The sequence below is a fragment of the Natrix helvetica genome (assembly GCF_964273705.1).
Source record: "Natrix helvetica genome assembly, chromosome: 1".
Classification (NCBI taxonomy): domain Eukaryota; kingdom Metazoa; phylum Chordata; class Lepidosauria; order Squamata; family Natricidae; genus Natrix; species Natrix helvetica.
Window position 1 is genome coordinate 258124314 of NC_138548.1, and position 19527 is coordinate 258143840.

The 19527-nt window shown below is 41.0% G+C and overlaps 2 protein-coding genes and 1 long non-coding RNA gene across 8 annotated transcripts in view; 2 read left to right on the plus strand and 1 right to left on the minus strand.

The window, feature by feature from the left end:
* Positions 1 to 1741, plus strand: part of AKAP8L (A-kinase anchoring protein 8 like) — a 28857-nt gene extending 27116 nt beyond the window's left edge. For both annotated transcript variants that reach the window (XM_081955301.1, XM_081955302.1), the window contains exon 13: positions 12 to 1741. In XM_081955301.1, coding sequence (XP_081811427.1) covers positions 12 to 356 — 345 coding nt within the window. In that variant the 3' untranslated portion in view covers positions 357 to 1741. The remainder of the gene's footprint in view (positions 1 to 11) is intronic.
* An 839-nt stretch (positions 1742 to 2580) lies between these two features.
* Positions 2581 to 9393, minus strand: LOC309393301. The gene is made up of 3 exons (XR_014175564.1): positions 9174 to 9393; positions 4456 to 4551; positions 2581 to 3607 (listed from the first exon to the last, which is right to left on the minus strand). It is a non-coding gene; the product is annotated as an uncharacterized lncRNA (long non-coding RNA).
* A 57-nt stretch (positions 9394 to 9450) lies between these two features.
* AKAP8 (A-kinase anchoring protein 8) overlaps positions 9451 to 19527 on the plus strand; it is a 34167-nt gene continuing 24090 nt past the window's right edge. For 4 of the 5 annotated variants that reach the window (XR_014175557.1, XR_014175558.1, XR_014175559.1 and 1 more), the window contains exons 1-4: positions 9451 to 9575; positions 14482 to 14520; positions 15935 to 15967; positions 16658 to 16928. Coding sequence is in view for 2 of the 5 variants with exons in the window: in XM_081955267.1 (XP_081811393.1) it covers positions 9560 to 9575; positions 14482 to 14520; positions 15935 to 15967; positions 16658 to 16928 (359 nt within the window). In the remaining 3 variants the exon portion in view is untranslated. The remainder of the gene's footprint in view (positions 9576 to 14481; positions 14521 to 15934; positions 15968 to 16657; positions 16929 to 19527) is intronic. The other variant, XM_081955266.1, reaches the window with a different exon arrangement.

The window sequence follows — 19527 nt, forward strand, 5'->3', positions numbered from 1 at the left end:
GTGTTTCACAGGGCGAGAATCCCTTCACAGACGATCCTGAAGAGAAAGAGGAACATGAAGAAAGTGAGGCAGGAACAAGTGGGATCATTGAGGAAACAGCAGCTGAAAGTGAAGGAAACCTAAATGAAGAGCAAAGTAAAAGTGATGACAATCCTGAGGAAAATCCAGTGGCTGATGAAAGTGCAGAAAGCAAAGGTGAAGGAGAAGAACTACAAGGACAAATGGAGGAATGGAATTTGACCCCATCCCAAGGTGTTGCTACCGAACAGAATCCAGTACCTGAAGAAGAAAAAGAAGAAACACAAGAGAAACAAGACATTGTACCTTCAGAGAAGATGGAACCACCTGATGAGTGAACTTGCAAAGAAGGTTGAATCATTTTGAGACTCTGCATTAAATCTTCTAAAACCATACCCGTATTTGTGACACACCATGGCACGTGGCTTTTGGTTCTCATTGACCTCACTTTCACCTGGTTAACAGCCTTTATTTGTAAAGTGTTTTTGAAAATAGCTTTTTTTAACCAAATTTTCATTGTATTAGCTAGATTTTGTGCAGTACAATTTTTAAGTGGCTTTGTACTAGGAAGTATACTTTTTTTAGTAAATAATCAAAATCAAATTTTGTCAATTGGCTTATACCATGCTAAACTTTGGAAGGATAAATAACCTCTAAATTTTCCCATTTACTTTTGTATATAGTTGAAAATGTTTTAGTTCCATAGCTAGTCTTGTCTGAAAATGTCAGTAGCAGAATTCTGGGTTTTAAATTCTGCATGATTGGAATATCTTCCATGCAAGTGTAGCATTCTTCTATCTTTTTACTTTTAATATTCAAAAAAGACTTTGGTCAGCACAATAATTTTGCAGTGCTTTTATTTAAGAGGGAACATTTGCAATAGTTGATTATAAAAGACTACTAGGGCTATATGTGTAAGTTTTTGACAGAAGCAGCAAGCTTGTTATTGTGCAGAAAGCCTCAAGGAGAAATAAATGCATTCTGGCACTTTCCAAAAATGCAATTTATATTATTCTGTTTGAGATCAGGAGGATTTCTTAGTTTCTGCTTATTTTAGATGGATGTTCTGAAAATGAAGTCTAGCGGCCCAACAAAAATCTACTGATGAAGAGTGTTACAAAACATTAAATATTTCCTTCAAAGCAGGTCTTCCAAGTTGTCTCATTTTAAATCCTCCAAATCATCTCTACTGCATTTGTCAAGAATATAGTATTGCTTCATCCTTCGTTTATTAAGAATTGCAGGCATTAATGCCATAAGTTTATTTCAACTCTTGCTGCTACCCCAATTGCTTTCCAAGCAATAGTGGTACAGATACTGATATTCTTATTCATGCTCAATTTATTATCCTCTCATTTCTCTTTATGTACATGCCTTTTCCTGTAGTGGAGATCAAGCAATGGAACCTGAAAATATTCAATGGACATATTTTTCTGGAAACCTGCTACATTAGCAAAAACAAGGGTGAGTGAAGGAATCATTACACACTGGGTGGAGGCCTTTCAGCCATATAATACTTCTTCTTCCTTAAGACTCAAGCACCAAATAACTGGTGGAGAAACATGTAAAAATAAGTTTGTGAGTAAAAAGCATTTAGCAAAGTTTCAATGTATTGCTTATTTTTAATGTATTAATGACTGAAGCGTTCATAGTGGTAGCTTTGTCTTGTACTCAATCAAGTTGTAGATAATAATAAATTTTATGAATGTTGGGAGTACTGAAATTCCAGTATAAACTTGTATTTATACATATGGGTTGACATCTTAAAAGGTATTAGTGGGCTGAACAAAGAATAAGAAGTTTACAAAACAGTGTTGAGGTTATTAGCTTTCTGAAAATAACTGACAGAAACAGAGGTTGCTAATATAGCACTTGAGTAAATATTCCATCTTCTTTCAACATTTGGGCTCACATACATGCCAGTGGTATGTTTTTGCAAAATGGTATTAGTTGCTATGAGAATTTTCTTTAAATCAGTCCGAATGTTTATCAAGCCACATGTTAATTCCAAATGAATAGTACTTACCATTACCTTAGAATAACTCAAATTCATTATTTCTTGGACTATTAGTCAATTTGTAGGCAAATTTACTCATAGTCTGAGTACTTATACTTGGGATTCAGCCTTACTATGTATTGAGATAAACATAAAACCAATCTATATTTTCATATAACTTTAAAACAAGGGATGTTCTTTTTATTATTATATTTTTAGCCCGCCTTTTTAATATATAACCCAAGGGGGAAAATAATTATCCTGCTTTCTGTTTTCCTCACAACAACCACTCTGTGAGGTGGATTGTTCTGAGAGAGGGAGCGATTCACCCAGCCTCTTTTCATGCCTAACAGGCCTGGAACTCTAAGTCTCCTCGGTTTTTCATTCAGCATCTTCACTGCTGCACCATACTGGCTTTCCAGTTTCTCTCTCTGGATTGGGATATTTGTACAGGGCAGTTTGCACTGATGAAGGATGCTAACTTTTTCCCAGTATCTGATACGTTCTTCCTTTGACCCTGTTCTCTCCTTCTCCTCTCTCCCCCCTTCCAATATACTCCAGCTGGGACATAAATCTTGGAGAGGAATCCCCTTCTGTTTGAAATAAGGTACTACTGGATGGGAAACAGTCTTGAATAGAATTAATGAGGTTGGGAATTAACCAATTACTTTGTAGAGCATCATCTGCAAATGATGCTTTGATACTCCAGCTACATAATAACATATGGTGATAACTCAGTTTTTCTGCCTTTTGAAAATTTGAATCTGTATACTTGAAAGAAAATGCTACTGTAATTAGTGATTTTATTCCAAATTACATAGGCAGGTGATTGCAGTTGACTGCAACTATGTCTATTCAATTAAATAGATATTTTCTAAATATATATGCATGGGATCTGGCCGTGGGTCAGGCCATGGGTTTCCACATTGCATTTTGAGTTCAGCCCTTTTTCATTCATGTAGGAATAGCTATTTAAGGTATCTATGATTGTTTTGTGGAAACATTATTAGATTAAAACTCTATTTTCTAAATTGCAATCTGGAGAATACAAAAGCACATTTCAAAACCGTTGTACTCAAAATTAAGAAATTATTGAGCTGTTATATGTATGTATTGTTGCATACCTGATATTGTTGAATCAAAGAAATAGTCTGCCCTATTCTAGTTTCTGGAGTTACAGTTTCCACATTCCTGGAATCTAAAGGAAACTTCCATTTTTCCGGCAAAATTTCTTCCGCTAGAGCACATGGAAGATCAATGTAACCTGCCCCCCTAAAATCTCGCTTGTTTAACTAATTTGTCCAGATAGTTAGAAATATTCCTTAACAAAATTTGAGGGTATATAAAGTCTGAAAGGTGGAAGAAAACAATCAATAGCCCAACTTTATAAATTTAATATGTGCTTTTATTTGTCCATGGTTTTTTTAACTTCAAAGAAGATATTACAATAACCAGATTATTTTGCTTGCTGACTATAACTGAAATGGTAGAATAATTTTCTTTTATGCACTTTTCATATTCATGTAAGAATTTCAATTCATATTGGTGTAAAGTGTTGATGTTCTCCAACTATTAGATTCTGAATGAAAAAACCTGTAATAAATAGAAAAGTATTTGTAATTCCCTTTTCCTATGAATTACAGAATATATTGTAATTAGCTGTCACTGAACAAATAGCTCAAGTTTCATACTTTTTTTATCTCAGGAAGTGTTTTCCTATGACTTAAGAGGCTTAGGAAAAGGCTTTAAAATTTTATCTTCCAAGAAAACTGGGAAAAAAATCAGTGATTGACATAATAAGCTTTGTGGATTTAATCAAATATATGCTTTTTGTTATTAAAAGGCAAGGCAAAAGTGATTTTAAAAATACCATTCTGCTTGTGGATATTTCATCCATAAGCAGAATGGTGTTTGCAAAAGAATGGGTGCATTCTTTTGCAATATTATAAAATTAATGTTAAAATTACTTTGCCTATATTGTTTTAATTGAGTCTGACTGACAATTGTAGAGAAGCAATTGAGAAATTGATGGATTAAATATTTTGAGAAAAGAGGTTAAAAAGGTCGTATCTCTGGAATTGGTCCAAAAAAACTTAAAAAGGAGACCAAAATGTATGGTAAAGCAGCAAGACATATTACAGAGTGAAGAGAAAGACTTTTTATACTTTTGTAGGAATAGATTGATAGGCATAAGAAAGAGTTTATAGTGGCATATCTGATTGTTGGAGCAGCAATTCTCCAGAAGCTCTGGTGTTCTCCTAGGCCAGATAACCAAGAGACTGTTCTTGTCTCTAGTTCCAATTGTTTAAAAATTATTCATTATATAAATGTACTCTCTTTACTCCTACTTCCATATAACACATACTATAATTTTTATCTCTGCATAGGAGAAGAATGCCAGGATCAATGCCTTTCTTTATAAACAATATAAATATTCTTACGTTATAAAGAGTTACATAGCAGAATAATTTCATCTCATCTTCTGTCACTGCTGCAGCACAACTTTCTCTTCTGCTTGAATGTTATTGACTGTGTTCCTGTATGAAATACTAAATTTGCACATCAATTGTTTTTAAAATTGTATTTTTCATGAACAACAATATTCTCTCTTTATATACATTTTTAAATCAAGTTAAACTTAACTCCTAGTGACTGCATTTCAGCAGTTTTCTTGGCAGCATTATGGAAGTGACTTGATACTACCACCTATAAGATGTTTTTATGCCTTCTCCGTCTAGTGAGCCCTAGAGTCAGACATTCTTCCATTCCAATATTAACCAGGGTTAATCCTGCTTTGCTTTTCAAATGGCAAAGATTTATAGGACCACCTGCTCAGATTTCATTATTTAAAAAGAGCTCATTCAGACAGCCATGAAGTGTTTTCCTTCAGTCTATTAGCATTTTTATTATTATTACAGGTTTTAGCTTTAATAGTACTAGAAGTTCCTTTATTGCTAACAATTTGTGCTCCCCTTGTCATCAATCTCTGTTCTATTTCAATAATTAACTTGGCAAGTACTACCCTTATTGCCTTAATGTAGGACAAGTTAAGAAAAACATTTGGTAGCTTCTTCTGACTTTATTTCCCCTCCCACTTAATGTCACCTTAGTGGGAAAATAACCACCAATTTGAGATGTCCTTGGTGCTCTCTGACCTTGCTTGTTTCTTTGTAGAGGTTTCATTACCCAAATTAGGTAACATCATCAATGCTAGTAAGGAGTGCAGTTTGCTGTAACATCCTTTTTGGGCTGGGTGATAGTCTCTTTTGCATAGTCTATAGATGTTAATGTCTATGTGTCTATTGGTGGTTGATTTGTCAGAGTGCCGGGCTTCTAGAAATTCCTTGGAAATAATCAACCAGCCAAAAAGGGAACAAAATTACCAAGCACCTCTCCACCAGCAATCGGCACCCAGATCAGCATACTTCAAGGTTAACATCAGATCAACAATCAAGTAAGCAATACCCCATCAAGAAACTGCCAAAAAAGCCAACAGCAAAGAGTTCAGTCAAAAAATCTCTAAGATCATCCCCCACCAACATTTACAGGGCAAGTTTATAGGGCAAGGTACTAGAATATAAACTGACAGCAAACCACACTCCTTACTACAGTAGCACTGGTGATGTTACCTAGCTTGTATAATGAAACCTCTGCAAGAAAACAAGTTCAGAGAGCACCAAGGATACCTTGTCAACTCTGAGCTACAAATATTGTCCTTTATTAGAACCACCAATTTCATTAATGATTGACAAATGGATGTAGGTGCTTGGGATGCCTGATTAATCGTAGTCACCAAGTTTGACTAATAAACTGCACATACCGAGCTGTTCTGTTCCTGTTTCCTTTCAGTGAGGGTATTTTTGATCAGAACTGTAATACTTGTCTATAAACACTACACTTGTGTTCCAAAATAACCTGGCAGATAACATTGCAGTCACATAGGAATGGCATAGAATAAAGCAGGATTGAGCTCTGTCCTCAACCAGTGCTGCAGAGAAATGACAGGGCTAGTAGTGAATCAGTGACGTGCGGTGAGGTTTATGGCTGGTGAGGCACTGACACAGTGGTGGGTTTTAAATATTTTTAGACTTGTGGACTTCAACTCCCAGAATCCCACAGCCAGGCATGCTCAGTTCCGATTTAAAACGACAGCATTTGTTTTTCTCCTTTGCGAAATAAGTTTCCTTTTTTCATTTTCTTTTTCTTCTCCCTTCCTCCCTCTCTCCCTTCCTCCCCCTCTCTCAAACACATACACACAAACACACACACATAAAAGTTGGATTGGATATCTTTTCCAGTGGCTTGAAAGCAGCTCCTCTGCCACCCCCCTCATTCCCCTGCTGCCTTCCCCAAACACTTCCACCATTGCAAATGCAGCCTGCTGTCTGGGTGGGAAATGCCTGGAACGCAATAAAGCCCACCCACTCACATCCTGCTGGCAGGCTGGGGTGAGAGGAGAGGCAGAGAAGCCGGAGGGGAGCCGATCCGAGCCTTCCAAAAGAAAGAGGCTGGGGGAAAGTGTGTGTGCTACAGCATGGCTCTTTGGCTGGCTTCCGTGGATGACTCTGCTTAACTGTTAAAAAAGCCTCTAAAAAAGCGCCCTCTACTATGAGGCAGGAGAACTGCTGCCTCCCCTACGTCAGGAATTTTTAGGCTTTTAACCCTTGCTTAACTCTGCTCGAGTGATCATAAAATGGCTAAAGTCAGACTAGATGAGGCATGCAGTTCTCCTGCCTCATAGTAGAGGGCGCTTTTTTAGAGGCTTTTTTAAACAGTTAAGCAGAGTCATCCACGATGAGGCAGCAACTAGCTCAGCTTTTTCCTTTTACATTTTTTTTCTTTTCATGATGAGAGCGGTCAGGCTGTGCCTCACTTGCCTCACCTGACTGCACATCACTGCAGTGATTGGATGTGGCTGACAGCATCTGGAGGTAGTCCATTGAATAGGTAATGTAACCATGCACATAAATAATAAAAATAATTAAAACTGACACAAAATCTTTTGTTAGAAGCAATGGAAAATCTGTAATACATTCATTGGTGATACAACCAACATTAGCAACAAACCCTTGTTTAAACTAAATGCAATAGGACTTATTCTTTCAAGTAATTTTTTTGTTTTATTTAGAAACAAATACCAATGTAGTACTCCTTCAGAGCTGTTATTGGAAGTAAAATCTGGTCCCGTTCTTATTCCAAGCTGGGAGAAAGGTGCAGGAGAAATGAATCAGGCTGCATTTAGAAAGGAGGTAGCCAGAAACAACAGTAGCAACAGCATGTTTCTGGGGTGGCTAACAAATTGGGATTGAGAGTAGATGGGCTTTTATACAATTTGGGGGGATTTGTGATTGAGATGCCTGTTCCTGTGCAAGAATATGTCCTTTAATATTTAATGGCTGTTGCCAGATTCCTATGGGGTCATGACTGGCTCTACATTTAAAAGGGAAAAAGCAAATCCTAGGTGTTTCGTTTGTCTGAGATAATCTTGTCAGTTTCGGCTCCTTGCCTATTGTGCTGCTTATTTGGAGTTGTGGACTGCCCTTTGTTTATGAATAAAATTGCCTGGCTTTATGAATGGATATAAAATACCCATTCATAAAGCCTAGCCTCTTCAGGCTTGTGCTTGAAGCTGTTTTCCTGTAGCAGAGAGACTGGGGCTATTATCTGCCTTTGTTAGGAGATGTTTCTCCTCTTTCAGGGAAAATATTCTATTCTGCCTCTTTTAATCTATAGAACATTTTATTCTGGGGAGTGGGGGATTCCCACACTATTAAACCTATGTTGTAAGTGGCCATGAGCAAGGCTCTCTGGATCAGGAATGGGCACTGGTTCACAAGAGGAATTTATGCCTTCCTGGCCACGGTTACCACCTGCCGTTCCAGCAGGAACCATGAGTCCAGGAGGACTCCCAAATTGCACACCAGATCTGTGTGAGGTCACGTTGCCCCATTCAGAATAAAGGGTCAACTCTCTTCACCCTAACAAGAAACACAACCACTCCTTCTTGCTCAATTTGAATCATAACCAGTTTCTCCTCATCCAAGCCTTTTACAGCACTTGAACAGCATCACTTGACCTGGCATGGAATAGATAAATGGGTATTATCAGCTTACCAAACCTACCACAGATGTCCTTTCCCAACAGCTCCATTAAGATGTTAAATAGGAGGGGAGAAAGATATGTCTTAAGGCACCCCCACATAACTAGCATTGGCCACAGAGAAAGGCCAACAGAATGGTGCCTCCCAATCCTTAGAGCCTATCCAACAAGTTTTATTATATTTTATACCAATATTGTCTGTGACAATCCTTTAAGATGTTAGTTAAATCACTAGCTACAACAGCAGTTGATAAACTATTTTAGTGACAGATGGAGACAAGACTATTTTGGAATTTTGTACTGTTAAGATACTGCATATGTATTTATACAAAGATTGATGTCTCCCATGAGAACTTCTTGCCTGGAATCTTAGAGAGCCATTGCCATTCAGTTTGAACAAAACGATAGGAGGATTGATCAATAGTTGTACACAGTATAAGGCATCTTCGATGAATAAGCACGTTAATAAAAGGCTTCCCTTGCGATGTAAGTGGGGCTAGAAACGGGCAGAAAGTAGTTTCGAAAATTAGCACCTGCATCCAGGCATTTCCTATTGCAGCACACTTCTACATGAGTGGGGTGGGTGGGTTGTCAAACAGTTGAGCTGCATAGAAAATTATTTAGGAAAAGCCTGGGCTTGCCTGACGTTTCCTCAGCCTATTTCCTGCACCATCAACTTCATTGCAAAGAACACGGTCGCGTGAAAGTCCTTTCAAGTACAGTGCAGTAGTTTACCGGGCCAGCGCGTGAACAGAGACGAAAAAAAGAAAGATGACAAACCGCATTTCGAATTGGACCCACCAAACAAGGAAAGGATTAGAAAAAGGCAAAGTACGAACGGGCACCATAGCGGAAGCCCTTTTGTAAGAGCTCATTGGTCCAAACCCCCAGCAATACAAAAAGGCACGTGGACTTCACGGAGAGAAATGTCAGCCTGCCCTCCGCCCCGCAAAAGACTAGACTCTAAAGCCCTCGAGGTTCTCTCCAGACAAGAAAACTGGAGCCGCTAAATTTATCTTCTAGCGGCGTCCTTAATTATTCGCAAGTAATAAAAGCGAACCTCAGTCCGCCCTGCCTCGTTTACTGTCAGTCCTCTGAATGCTTATGAGCACCGCCCCCTTCTCCTATTGGAAGTTATCGACAGAAATGGGAACCGGAAACCTCTCGAGCTGCACAAGCCGTTTTAGCCGCAAATAGGAACATTCTCCGGGCATCGGAAGGCGTAGAACGTAGATGTCCAGCGACGGGTAAGCGAACGAACGACCCAATGGGAGCGACCTTCATACTGGGAGGCGGGAGCAACAGACACTGTTAAGTTTAAAGGCCCGGCCAATCGAACTCCAGGAATAGCGGCAGAAGCCAATCTGTGGCGGCATATGGCGCTCGCGCAGTCGGGTGGTGGTGGGTAACAGTTCGTAGTGGGGGAGAAGGACGGCAAGCGAAGCCATGGATCAAAGTTACGGTGAGTCCTGCCGGGGGGAGGCACCACCGGCGGCGATGGATGCTCCGGCAAGTCTAAGCAGAGCTTCGGGCTTTGACAGAACCGGTTTCTCTTCTCAACGACGTAGTAGGACTCGCGGGTCGCCGAGCCCCCGGTGTCGGTGCCTTCTTTCTCGGAGAGGCGCCGGCAGCGGTGATTGGACCTTGCGCTTGTCCCTCACCCACGTTCCGCTTGTTGATTGGAGTGCTATTTGGCCGGCGAGGCGGAGGGTTCGAGTTTGACACCCCCACCCATTTGCGGTACCGAGCAAGAAAGGAGGACCGAGATCCTATTTCTAAAGACGACACAAAATGGCGTGGAAGAAGCGATCGCGTTCTCTTCCTTCCTGCCGCGGGGGTGGAGAGGTGTCGATGCCTTCCCGTTTGTAAACAGTGGCTCATGGGTCTTGCCTCTCCGCCGACGGCGCTTCTGGCTAGAAAAGAAGCGGACCAGTCGGCCGAAAAGCTCATCCTGGCCCGCGTTGTATTTCCATAGCCAAAAATAAATAAATGACAGGCAGGCGGGGGCAGATTACGAGGGACGTAATAACGCCCCTCCCCCTTTCGCGTCCCTCACAACCCTTCTCGCAGTGTGTTTCGGATTGCCAACATGCCCAGGAAGAGTCTCCACAGGCCATCCTCTGCTTTCTTACCTATCTCAGAATACAGAATAACAACAGCTGGAAGGGACCTTGGAGGTCTTCTAGTCCAACCCCCCCCCCCCCTGTTCAGGCAGGAAGCCCCATATTATTTCAGACAAATGGTTATCCAATCTCTTCTTTAAAACTTCCAGTATTGGAGCATTCACAACTTCTGAAGGCAAGTCGTTCCACTGATTAATTGTTCTAACTGTCAGGAAGAACAAACTTGCCTGGCCACATCGTTTTTCTTGTCAGGTCCCTAGATGTCTTTATCTTGTCCCAGCCCTAAGTACTAAAGTAGTGTTTATAGGCTTGTTTTCACACACCCTAAGCATAGACCCAAAGAATTTTAAATCGGTTTTGCGTTTCATCGTTTTGGAATTCAGGCAGAATAGGATGAAGGGAAACAATACATTTTATGCTTATGTGTACCCGTTTGCCAGTTCAAGGATGAATAAATAAATACTAGAGTGTTTCAACTGAGCAGAGGGGAAACTCAGGGACTGAGGGCTCTGTGACATTTATAAGGGTATATTGACTTTGTTGGTGGTACCAGACACTGAGTCGCAAATTAGGCCGGCTGCATTGTAGCCTAGTGAACTCAACTTGTGTGGTTGAGTTATAGTGCATTTTGTCAAACTAGAAAATTGTTCTTTGTGAGTATTGTGCGGATATATTGCCTATTTGGTTAAAATATTTTATTTGTAAACAGTATGACTGTTTAGGGAGGGAGGAGGAAAATACACCAAAGGAATACCTTTTTAATGTAATTTAGGAATATCTGTGTACATTATTGCTTTTCTTTAATTGTATCCAGTGGCTTAGATTAGAGGATAATCTTCAGCTTTATTAAGTCATCTTTCATTCTGTCAAAAGTGTTTTCAGATCTTGTAGATAAGGTAGTACTGTACATAAAGCTGGTGTAGCATGAATATAGAAGCAATGATATTTCCTATGAAACTGAATAATTAGATATTTTTAGTACTCATGGTAGGTTTGAATGCTAAACTTAATCCCCCTGTAAAGTGGAATCTTAACATCTGATAAAATGGGTTCTAGTGTAGAAATCATTATACCATAATAACCCTGATTGGTATCCAAGGCAACAGCAAATACTTGGGTCCCTGCCAGATGCTTGTACTACAGCTTCCACAAACTTCTTGCCCGTGGTAATGCTAGCTGGATATTGAAATCCAAGATCCAACACAGGCATTCTGTGTTATAAGATACTATATTATACTACATAATGACTGGAAGGGTTTAAAAATGTAAAAAAAAAGCAGAACTCTCAATCTGGCTGCTGTTTCAATTTCTTTGTTACATAACAATTTTAGTGATTTTCTTTTGTAACAACAAATATAGTTACACCAGAGAATGCAACAAATGTATGTGTATGCACACTGTGCATATATGGTGGAATTCACATTTTTGAATTGCCTATCTCAGAGAGGTACTTGAGGCAGTATATAATAAAATGTTAAAATATAAAACAGCATATAGGAATTTAGATTTTTTTTAAAATTTAAAAGCAGGCAAGAATGATTGGAAATTAGTTTAAAAAGTAAAGGGAGGGTTCTCAGGGTGCCAACCAGTGGTGGGTTCCTGCCGGATCGCACCGGATCGCGCGCTCCCTTTCGGCGCTAAACCTGGAAGTACGGTCTTGCCCCGCCCCTAGCGACGGGACGATGCTTGCCTGCGCTCCACCAGCTCGGCTGGGAACGGAGACATTTCCTCAGCAGAGCGGAGCGCCTGAAAGGGACGCAGGCTCAGCCTGCCAGGCTGCCACCACTCCACTGAAGACATTGCTGAGCAGAGAAACGTCTCCGTTCCCAGCCGAGCTGGTGGAGCGCAGGCAAGCGTCGTCGCGTCGCCAGGGGCAGGGCAAGACCGTACTTCCTGGTTTAGTGCCGAAAGGGAGCGCGCAATCCGGTGCGATCCGGCAGGAACCCACCACTGGTGCCAACCCTCTGGGCATGGGGCTGCAGAGCCATGTTTTAACTCTTTTTCAAAAGACCACAAGAGGGTTGCTGCCTCTCATATATGTGTGTATAGGTACACACTCACTCTCCGTGAATTCTAGTTCCACCATGGGTACAAAGCCAGCTAGGTGGTCTTGGGCTAGTCACTTTTTCTTAGCCCTAGGAAAGGGGCAGTGTCAAACCCAGAGGTGGGTTGCCAGTTTCGCAGAAGGGTCCAGGCAGGTGGGCGGAGCCTCCTGCCACCGCTAGTACCAGTTCGGCGGATCCGGGCTGAACCGGCAGCAACCCACTTCTGGTCAAACCACTTCTGAAATACTTTACCAAGAAAATTGCAGTGATTTGTCTTGGCAGTCTCCAAGAATAGGATACGATTGCTTGCTAGTTTAATGTTCTGAAGTACTTTAATGAGAACCAAATGTTAAAAGAGTACACCTATAAAAGTAATATTTTTATAGTCATGTTTATTACTATTTGCATTTTGAATATACATAGGAATCAGTTATATTAATTTCCCAGAAGAATTTTTTTATAGAAAATGCCTGTTACTATTTTATTTAGCCTATTGCCTTGATTTGTTTTACCTAAAGCAGCGATGGCGAACCTTTTTTGGCTCTCGTGCCACAAGTGGGGGGAGCGCAGGGGGGTCGTGTGCGGGCGTGCCGCACCCATAATACAATGCGCGACCCCCCCAATGTGCATGCACGCACAATGCGCTCCCCCCCATTTCTGCATGCTTTTTTCACCCTCCCCAGGCTCCAGAGGCTTTATAGGAGCCTGGGGAGGGCGAAAAGAGGCTCCCCGCCCCCCCCGGAGGCCCTCCAGAGGCTTCAGGGACCGTCCGGACATTCCCTAAAGCCTTGGGAACGCTTAAAACGACCCTCCGACCAAACCAGAAGTGACTTCCGGTTTGCTCGGAGGGTTGTTTTAAGCGTTCCGAAGGCTTCAGGGAAGCCTCCGGACGGTCCCTGAAGCCTCCGGAGGGCCTCCGGGGGGGGCTGCGGAGGCTCTTTTCACCCTCCCCAGGCTCCTATGGAGCCTGGGGAGGGCGAAAAATGGTTTTTAAAAAGGTGAACTCAGCTGGCCAGCACACGCATGCGCGCTGGCCAGCTGACAGGGCAGCGCCTCGCGTGCCCTGACAAATGGCTCCGCATGCCACAGGTTCGCCATCACTGACCTAAAGTATATAATCCAATAGAAGACAGTATATTTAGCTCAGGGTTGAACTCTGGAGTCCTTGATGTTCTTTGCGCTTGGTCCTCTGCTTGCAAACATTTCATTACCCAATTAAGTGACATCATCAGTGCTAGTGAGTATCAGGTTTGCTCCCTGTTTATGTAAAGTAGCCTGCTCTACCAGTGCTGGTGGCGATGTGGTTTTCTCTTAGGTAGTTCCTTGATTAGGGGATTGACAATAAAATAACAATTGTATGGACAAAAAAATAAAAAGCTAAGAAGAAAACAAAATCCTATCATCCATAGCAACCAACATTCAGATAAGTAGGGATTAACACCAGACAGTCAGGCAGAAATTAATATCTAATGAAGGAACCACCAAGGAGAAAACAGCCTTCCCAATTTTGGCAGGGAAAGCTGTTGTACATAAACAGAGAGTACACCCCACATTGCAAGTATTACCTAGTCAGGTAATGAAATACTTGGAAGCAAACAACCAAGGACTCCACAAAGTACATAATGTTAGCTTTATATGTTCAAGTGTTTCCTTCCTGAAATATTCATTTATAATAAATTGTTTATTTTGCTCCCTTTCAGAAGTGTTTTTGGTTCTTTTCATAAGAAATCTTAGTTCCACACAAGGATTTGTGTTTCTCTGTATTGTATGATATGAACCTAAATTGTTTTATAAGTAAAATCTTCTATATTTCAGTATTCTTTGTTTACACATGTGAAAGAGTTGAAATCAGACAACCCTTAATTCCTACTAATCATTTGGGAAGCATGATTGGTTAATAAGAGTTTGCTTAAGAAGATTTTGTAGGCCATGTATAATGTTGCTTTCAGAATTAGTTCCAGAGAATGGAACAAAATGTAAGTCAGTGTGTATAACCTTGGCATTTGGCCTGATTTCTAGCTCTCCTATTTTATTGGTAGCAATGAAAAACACACAACTTCCCAAAGGTTTGGTTCTTATCAAATACACAAAATGTATTGAAGATAAATCTCTGAATGGATATAGAAGATACACAGCAAATCTTTAGAAATATATTGTAGAGTTTTTTAATTTATTAATATAATAACATTTTCTTTTACAGGTTATAGTTCTTGGGGTACTGACAGCACCAATACTCATGGTAAGAAAATAAATATAGCTACACTAATAAGTTGATTATAACCCTGACTATTTTAAACCTGAGTCACAAAATAAGATTATTTTAATAGCATGAATTTTCAATAGCAGAATATTTTCACAGGCATATATTGAGAGTAATTTCCTTTCGGTCTTATTGGACTAAATATAGTTTATATCAGTTTTCTATTGTACTAATTTCTATCCAAATTCATATAAATTAGAGCTTTGATTTTATATAAAATAAAAATATTCAGCTGCTTCTTGACATGAATCATTTAATATCCTTTTTATAGGGAGATTGTGGAATAACTTGTTTCACTAATTCTAACCAATCTAGTTTAATTTCTGATTTGTCTAATATATTAGTGCTAAATTTTTGCCGTGGGATATAAAAAAGAATAACTTCATACTTATTCTAATATGAATTTTCCAAGCTTCTCCCACTGCAAGAAAGAAAGCCCAGTTACCAGGTTGCTTGAAGGGGTTTAAGAAAGCATATGGGGTAGTTCCTAAAACTCTGATTTTCAGTTTCACCAAGATTTTAGCCATTGCTTGAAATTAGAATGCAGCCCTTTTAGACCAGAGTTGCCCAACCTTTCTGGCTTTATGGACCAGCAGGGTGGGGAGGGGATGGTTCTGCAAGTGGCCGGCAAGCGTGCACGCAGCTTCATTTTCACAAGTGGCGTGCACACGCACCTGTCACTCACTCAATTGGAGCACATGTGCACGCACTCACCTGCTGCTTGTGCAAGTGGAGATGCATGTGTGTGCGTGCACTCATCTGGCGTTTGCAAACAGCTCACAGCTCACTGTTGAGCCATGGCCCAGAGGTTGGGGACCCCTGCCTTAGACCAAATAGAGCCTATGCAGATTGTCTATGTGTGTTTATCTTGGACAGTTCTTTGGGTTTCAGAGGAACCAGGAGATAAAGCAGCAAAACAGATGCCTAGACAGTGTTTTTCAACCTTGGCAACTTGAACATGTCTGGACTTCAACTCCCAGAATTCCCCAGCCAGCATTCGCTGGCTGGGGAATTCTGGGAGTTGAAGTCCAGACATCTTCAAGTTGCCAAGGTTGAAAAACACTGGCCTAGAGCATCTTAAGAAGACAAGGCAAAACTTGTAATGCAGCCTCCCTCTGGAGTTACAAATAGCACTGAACTTGTTAGCCTGTGAATATTGGCAATTCCCCAGGCTCTAAAGTCAAAATAATGTTGGTGGCATTTGGGCCTAGTATGGCTATGGTTGAGTGTGTTAATAATGAAATTTTATCCATTTATTTTAAATTGATTTATACATTTGGGTTGAAATATGTATTTCTGCTCTTTGGATAGATGAGTCGCTATGTACATTTGTTAAATACAAAACTTGATGTATCTAAGGTAAAAATAAACTTTGTTTCTGTGTCTCACTAAGGTACATATGCCACGAACGTGGGAAGTTGGCAGGGTATGTATTTTGCTTACTTTTCCAAAGTTTTGCCTTTCAATGGCAAAGCTCAAGACCCACCTATTTCAAGTTGCTGGCCTGGCTCAACTTTGATCCAATTATATTGCTCCTGACGGGTTTTTTATTTGGGATTTTAATTGCATCCAATTTACTTAGGGGTTTTTAAACATTGTGTTTTTACTTGTTTTTATCTACCAGTTCGCCTCCTCCTAGTATATGTTTTGTATATGTCTTGATATATGTTTTTGGTATATGTATGTTTGTCTATATATTTATTTCCTATGTTTTGTTGTACGCCGCCCCGAGTCCTTCGGGAGAGGGTGCGGCTAAGAAATAAATATTTATTATTATTTATTATTATTAGAATCTGAGGCATTTCCCCACTTTTTTTTTTAAAGAAATAAAGTGACATCTACTTTACTTACACAAGCTACATAAATTCATGTCTTTCTCATTTTGAGCTCTGTCCCAAAGTATTAATAGTAAAATAAGATCAATGATGATCAGTGTTGGTGAACCTTTTCAGCACCAAGTGCTGAAACGGGAGCAAATGCATGCGCGCAAGAGAGCGCTGGAAACTGGAAGAACAGTTTCCTGGCACCCACGTGCTGGAGCACCCGAAACCGGAAGAGCAAGCTTTTAGGTTCTGTTTTTGTTGATTGTGCAACCTATACTTTTTTTTTTAACCAGGTTATGAAGGTTATGATTATTATGGTGCTCAAGCCAGTAATACTACCACGGGTCCCACATATAACTATGATGCTACTGTTCCCCCAACTACCTGGAATACTTCAAAAACTTCTGACATGACAATGGGTACAAGTATGCCAGTTGTAAATTACAATACTGGAACAATGGAGGTAGAAAACTCTGATTCCATCATAGCAAAAATAAACCAGCGTTTGGATATGCTATCAAAGGAAAGTGGCAATGCTGGAGAAAGCATGGAAGATCAGGGAAGGTAATTTAAATTCTATTTTTTAATCGATTTTTAAGACTTGAGTTTTGCAGTAAAATAACTGATGGGATAATGTTGTTTTGCCTGCATAGATTAATCCAAAGTCAGCCATTCAGATATAATGTTTAAAGATATCATGCTGGAAACAAGGAAGCTAAACTTTAGTCCCATCTTACGCATGAAGGCAGCTGGGTGACCTCGAGCCAATCATTTCTTTTCACCCCTAAGAAGGCCAAACATTTCCAAAAATATTGCCAAGAAAACCCCAGCAATTCGTCTGGCAATTGCCATGAATAAAGATTTATCTCCCTCCCCCTCCCCTCTCTCACACACCTTCAAAAACACTGGAAGTCTTTAAGAAGATGTTGGATTGCCATTTGTCTGAAATGGTATAGGGTTTCCTGCCTAGGCAGGGGGTTGGACTAGAAGACCTCCAAGGTCCCTTCCAATTCTGCTATTGTATGTACGTATGTATAACACCTCCAAAAAGCCAAAACATTTATTTTGATGGAAGGCTAGGCTGTCCCAAGGAAAGCAATAATTGCTATTTCATATATTGATACGGGAACTTCCTTTCTCTATTACAGGGGTATAGTGCTTCAGGCTTGATTTAGGGGATGCATTTCATAATGATTAGAGTGCAAATGCTGTACTGATAATTGATTACACAACTTTAATAATGAATCACATAACTGCTTTTGAGACTGCCATCCTGCACATTTTGAAGTGCCTTATCCAAATCAAATCTGAATTATAGTAAGTAGTGTCCTGCTTCTCTAGATAAATCATTACAGCCTTTTAGAATAATGGTCCCCTTAAAGTTGCTACCCAGGTATTTTTTTAAAAATAAATAAATATAAATATTATATAATATTATTTTAAAATAAGAAAACTGTGGGAAAGAGGAAATAATCCATTTGAGCGTATTTCTTGGTTATAGGCCTTCCTTTCTGATGCTTCAGATAACTTAACAACCAAAAAAAGGTAGCAATCCATGTGGGTGGGGGGAAATGGAACTGCCAGTATGGTGCAGTGGAAAAGGTGTTGGAAGGACCAAATGAGCCTAGAAGCTTGCATTGGACAGATACTACTATGTTTCCCCGAAAATAAGACAGGGTCTTATTTTCTTTTGACCCCCAAAATATTGACTGGGTCTTATTATCGGGGAGGGCTTATTGTTTTGGGGTTACTGGGTGGCTGCTCTTGTGAGCGGGCGCCCGAAGAGCCAGGCACAGCCTCAGGGGCAAACAGCTGTGCTGCGCTGTCGCAGCAGCGCAACATACCAGCCATGAGGTGACCACGCTCACGGGCAGCCACAAACAGGCGCTCATACGGCTTGGCGATACCCCTAGGTCAGTGAATGGCAGTGTGCCTGGCTGGAAAGGGGGGTTGCCGGGTGGCTGCTTGTGAGCGTGGTCACCTCATGGCTGCTGTGTAGTGCTGCTACGACAGCGCAACAAAGCCGTTCGACCCTGAGGCTGTGCCCGGCTCTTTGGGAGCCCACTCGTAAGAGAGCAACCGCCCGGCAATCCCCCTCTCCAGTTGAGCACAGGACTGCTCACTGACCTAGCGGTATCCCGAAGGTACCAAGCAAGGCGAGCCTTTGCCCCCCCCCCCCCCACGCCGTTCCTGCAGCTTGGTGCCTTCGGGATACTGCTAGGTTGGTGAGTGGTGCTCTGCCTGGCTGGAGGGGGGTGTTGTCCAGGGGGCCTATTTTGGGGGGAGGGCTTACATTTTTGCCCACCCGAAAAATGTGGCATGGCCTTATTATCAGGACATGTTGTATTTTCGGGGAAACACGGTATCTTCAGTCCAACCTATCAGGATAGTTGTGGGGCGAAATGAGGGGATAGAATGTTCTGTATACTGCCTTGAGCTAGATTTGAGTCAAGTCACTGGGACCAGAGGTTTACTCTTCCAAGCTTTCAGACTTGTGCTATAACATCTTCAGGGAACTTCTCTCTATTGGAATACATGCTTTGGGCTGCTCTATAAGTTGTATTTATGTGGTGCCTTCCTAGTGCTTGATTGGTGTGTTATGGCTGGCAATCGGCTGTTCTTTGGGCTGCCAATCTCTCTGCTCCTAATACCTGATAAGCTGGTGGTAAATCAGCACTCCTGTTGACTGACAAGGGCCCCCATTTCCCAGGCTTCAATCACTTCCCTAGCTCTCTTTGTAATTGCATGGCCAACCATCTTAGCAGCTGCAAAATTGAATGTATGTCCTTGTTCATTGCAATGTGAGGCTATCAGTGAGTTTGGGTCTCCTCAAAGTCTCTCTGTCATGAGCCCCTGATAAAAATATGGAGTATTTACTCATAAATCTTATAAAGGGTATAAAACTGTTGTCCAAAACATCAGATGACAAATCTGTTTTGCCCATGTTATCAGTTCTGACTGCTTAGAGCAGGGGTGTCCAAACTTGGGAACTTTAAGACTTGTGGACTTCAACTCCCAGAATGCTGGCTGGGGAATTCTGGGAGTTGAAGTCCACAAGTCTTAAATTTCCCAAGTTTGGAGACCCCTGGCTTAGAGGCTCAGATGTAGTTCATTCCTAGCCTAACTACGTCACAACCTGTCAAGGAGTGATGGCTGTGGATTT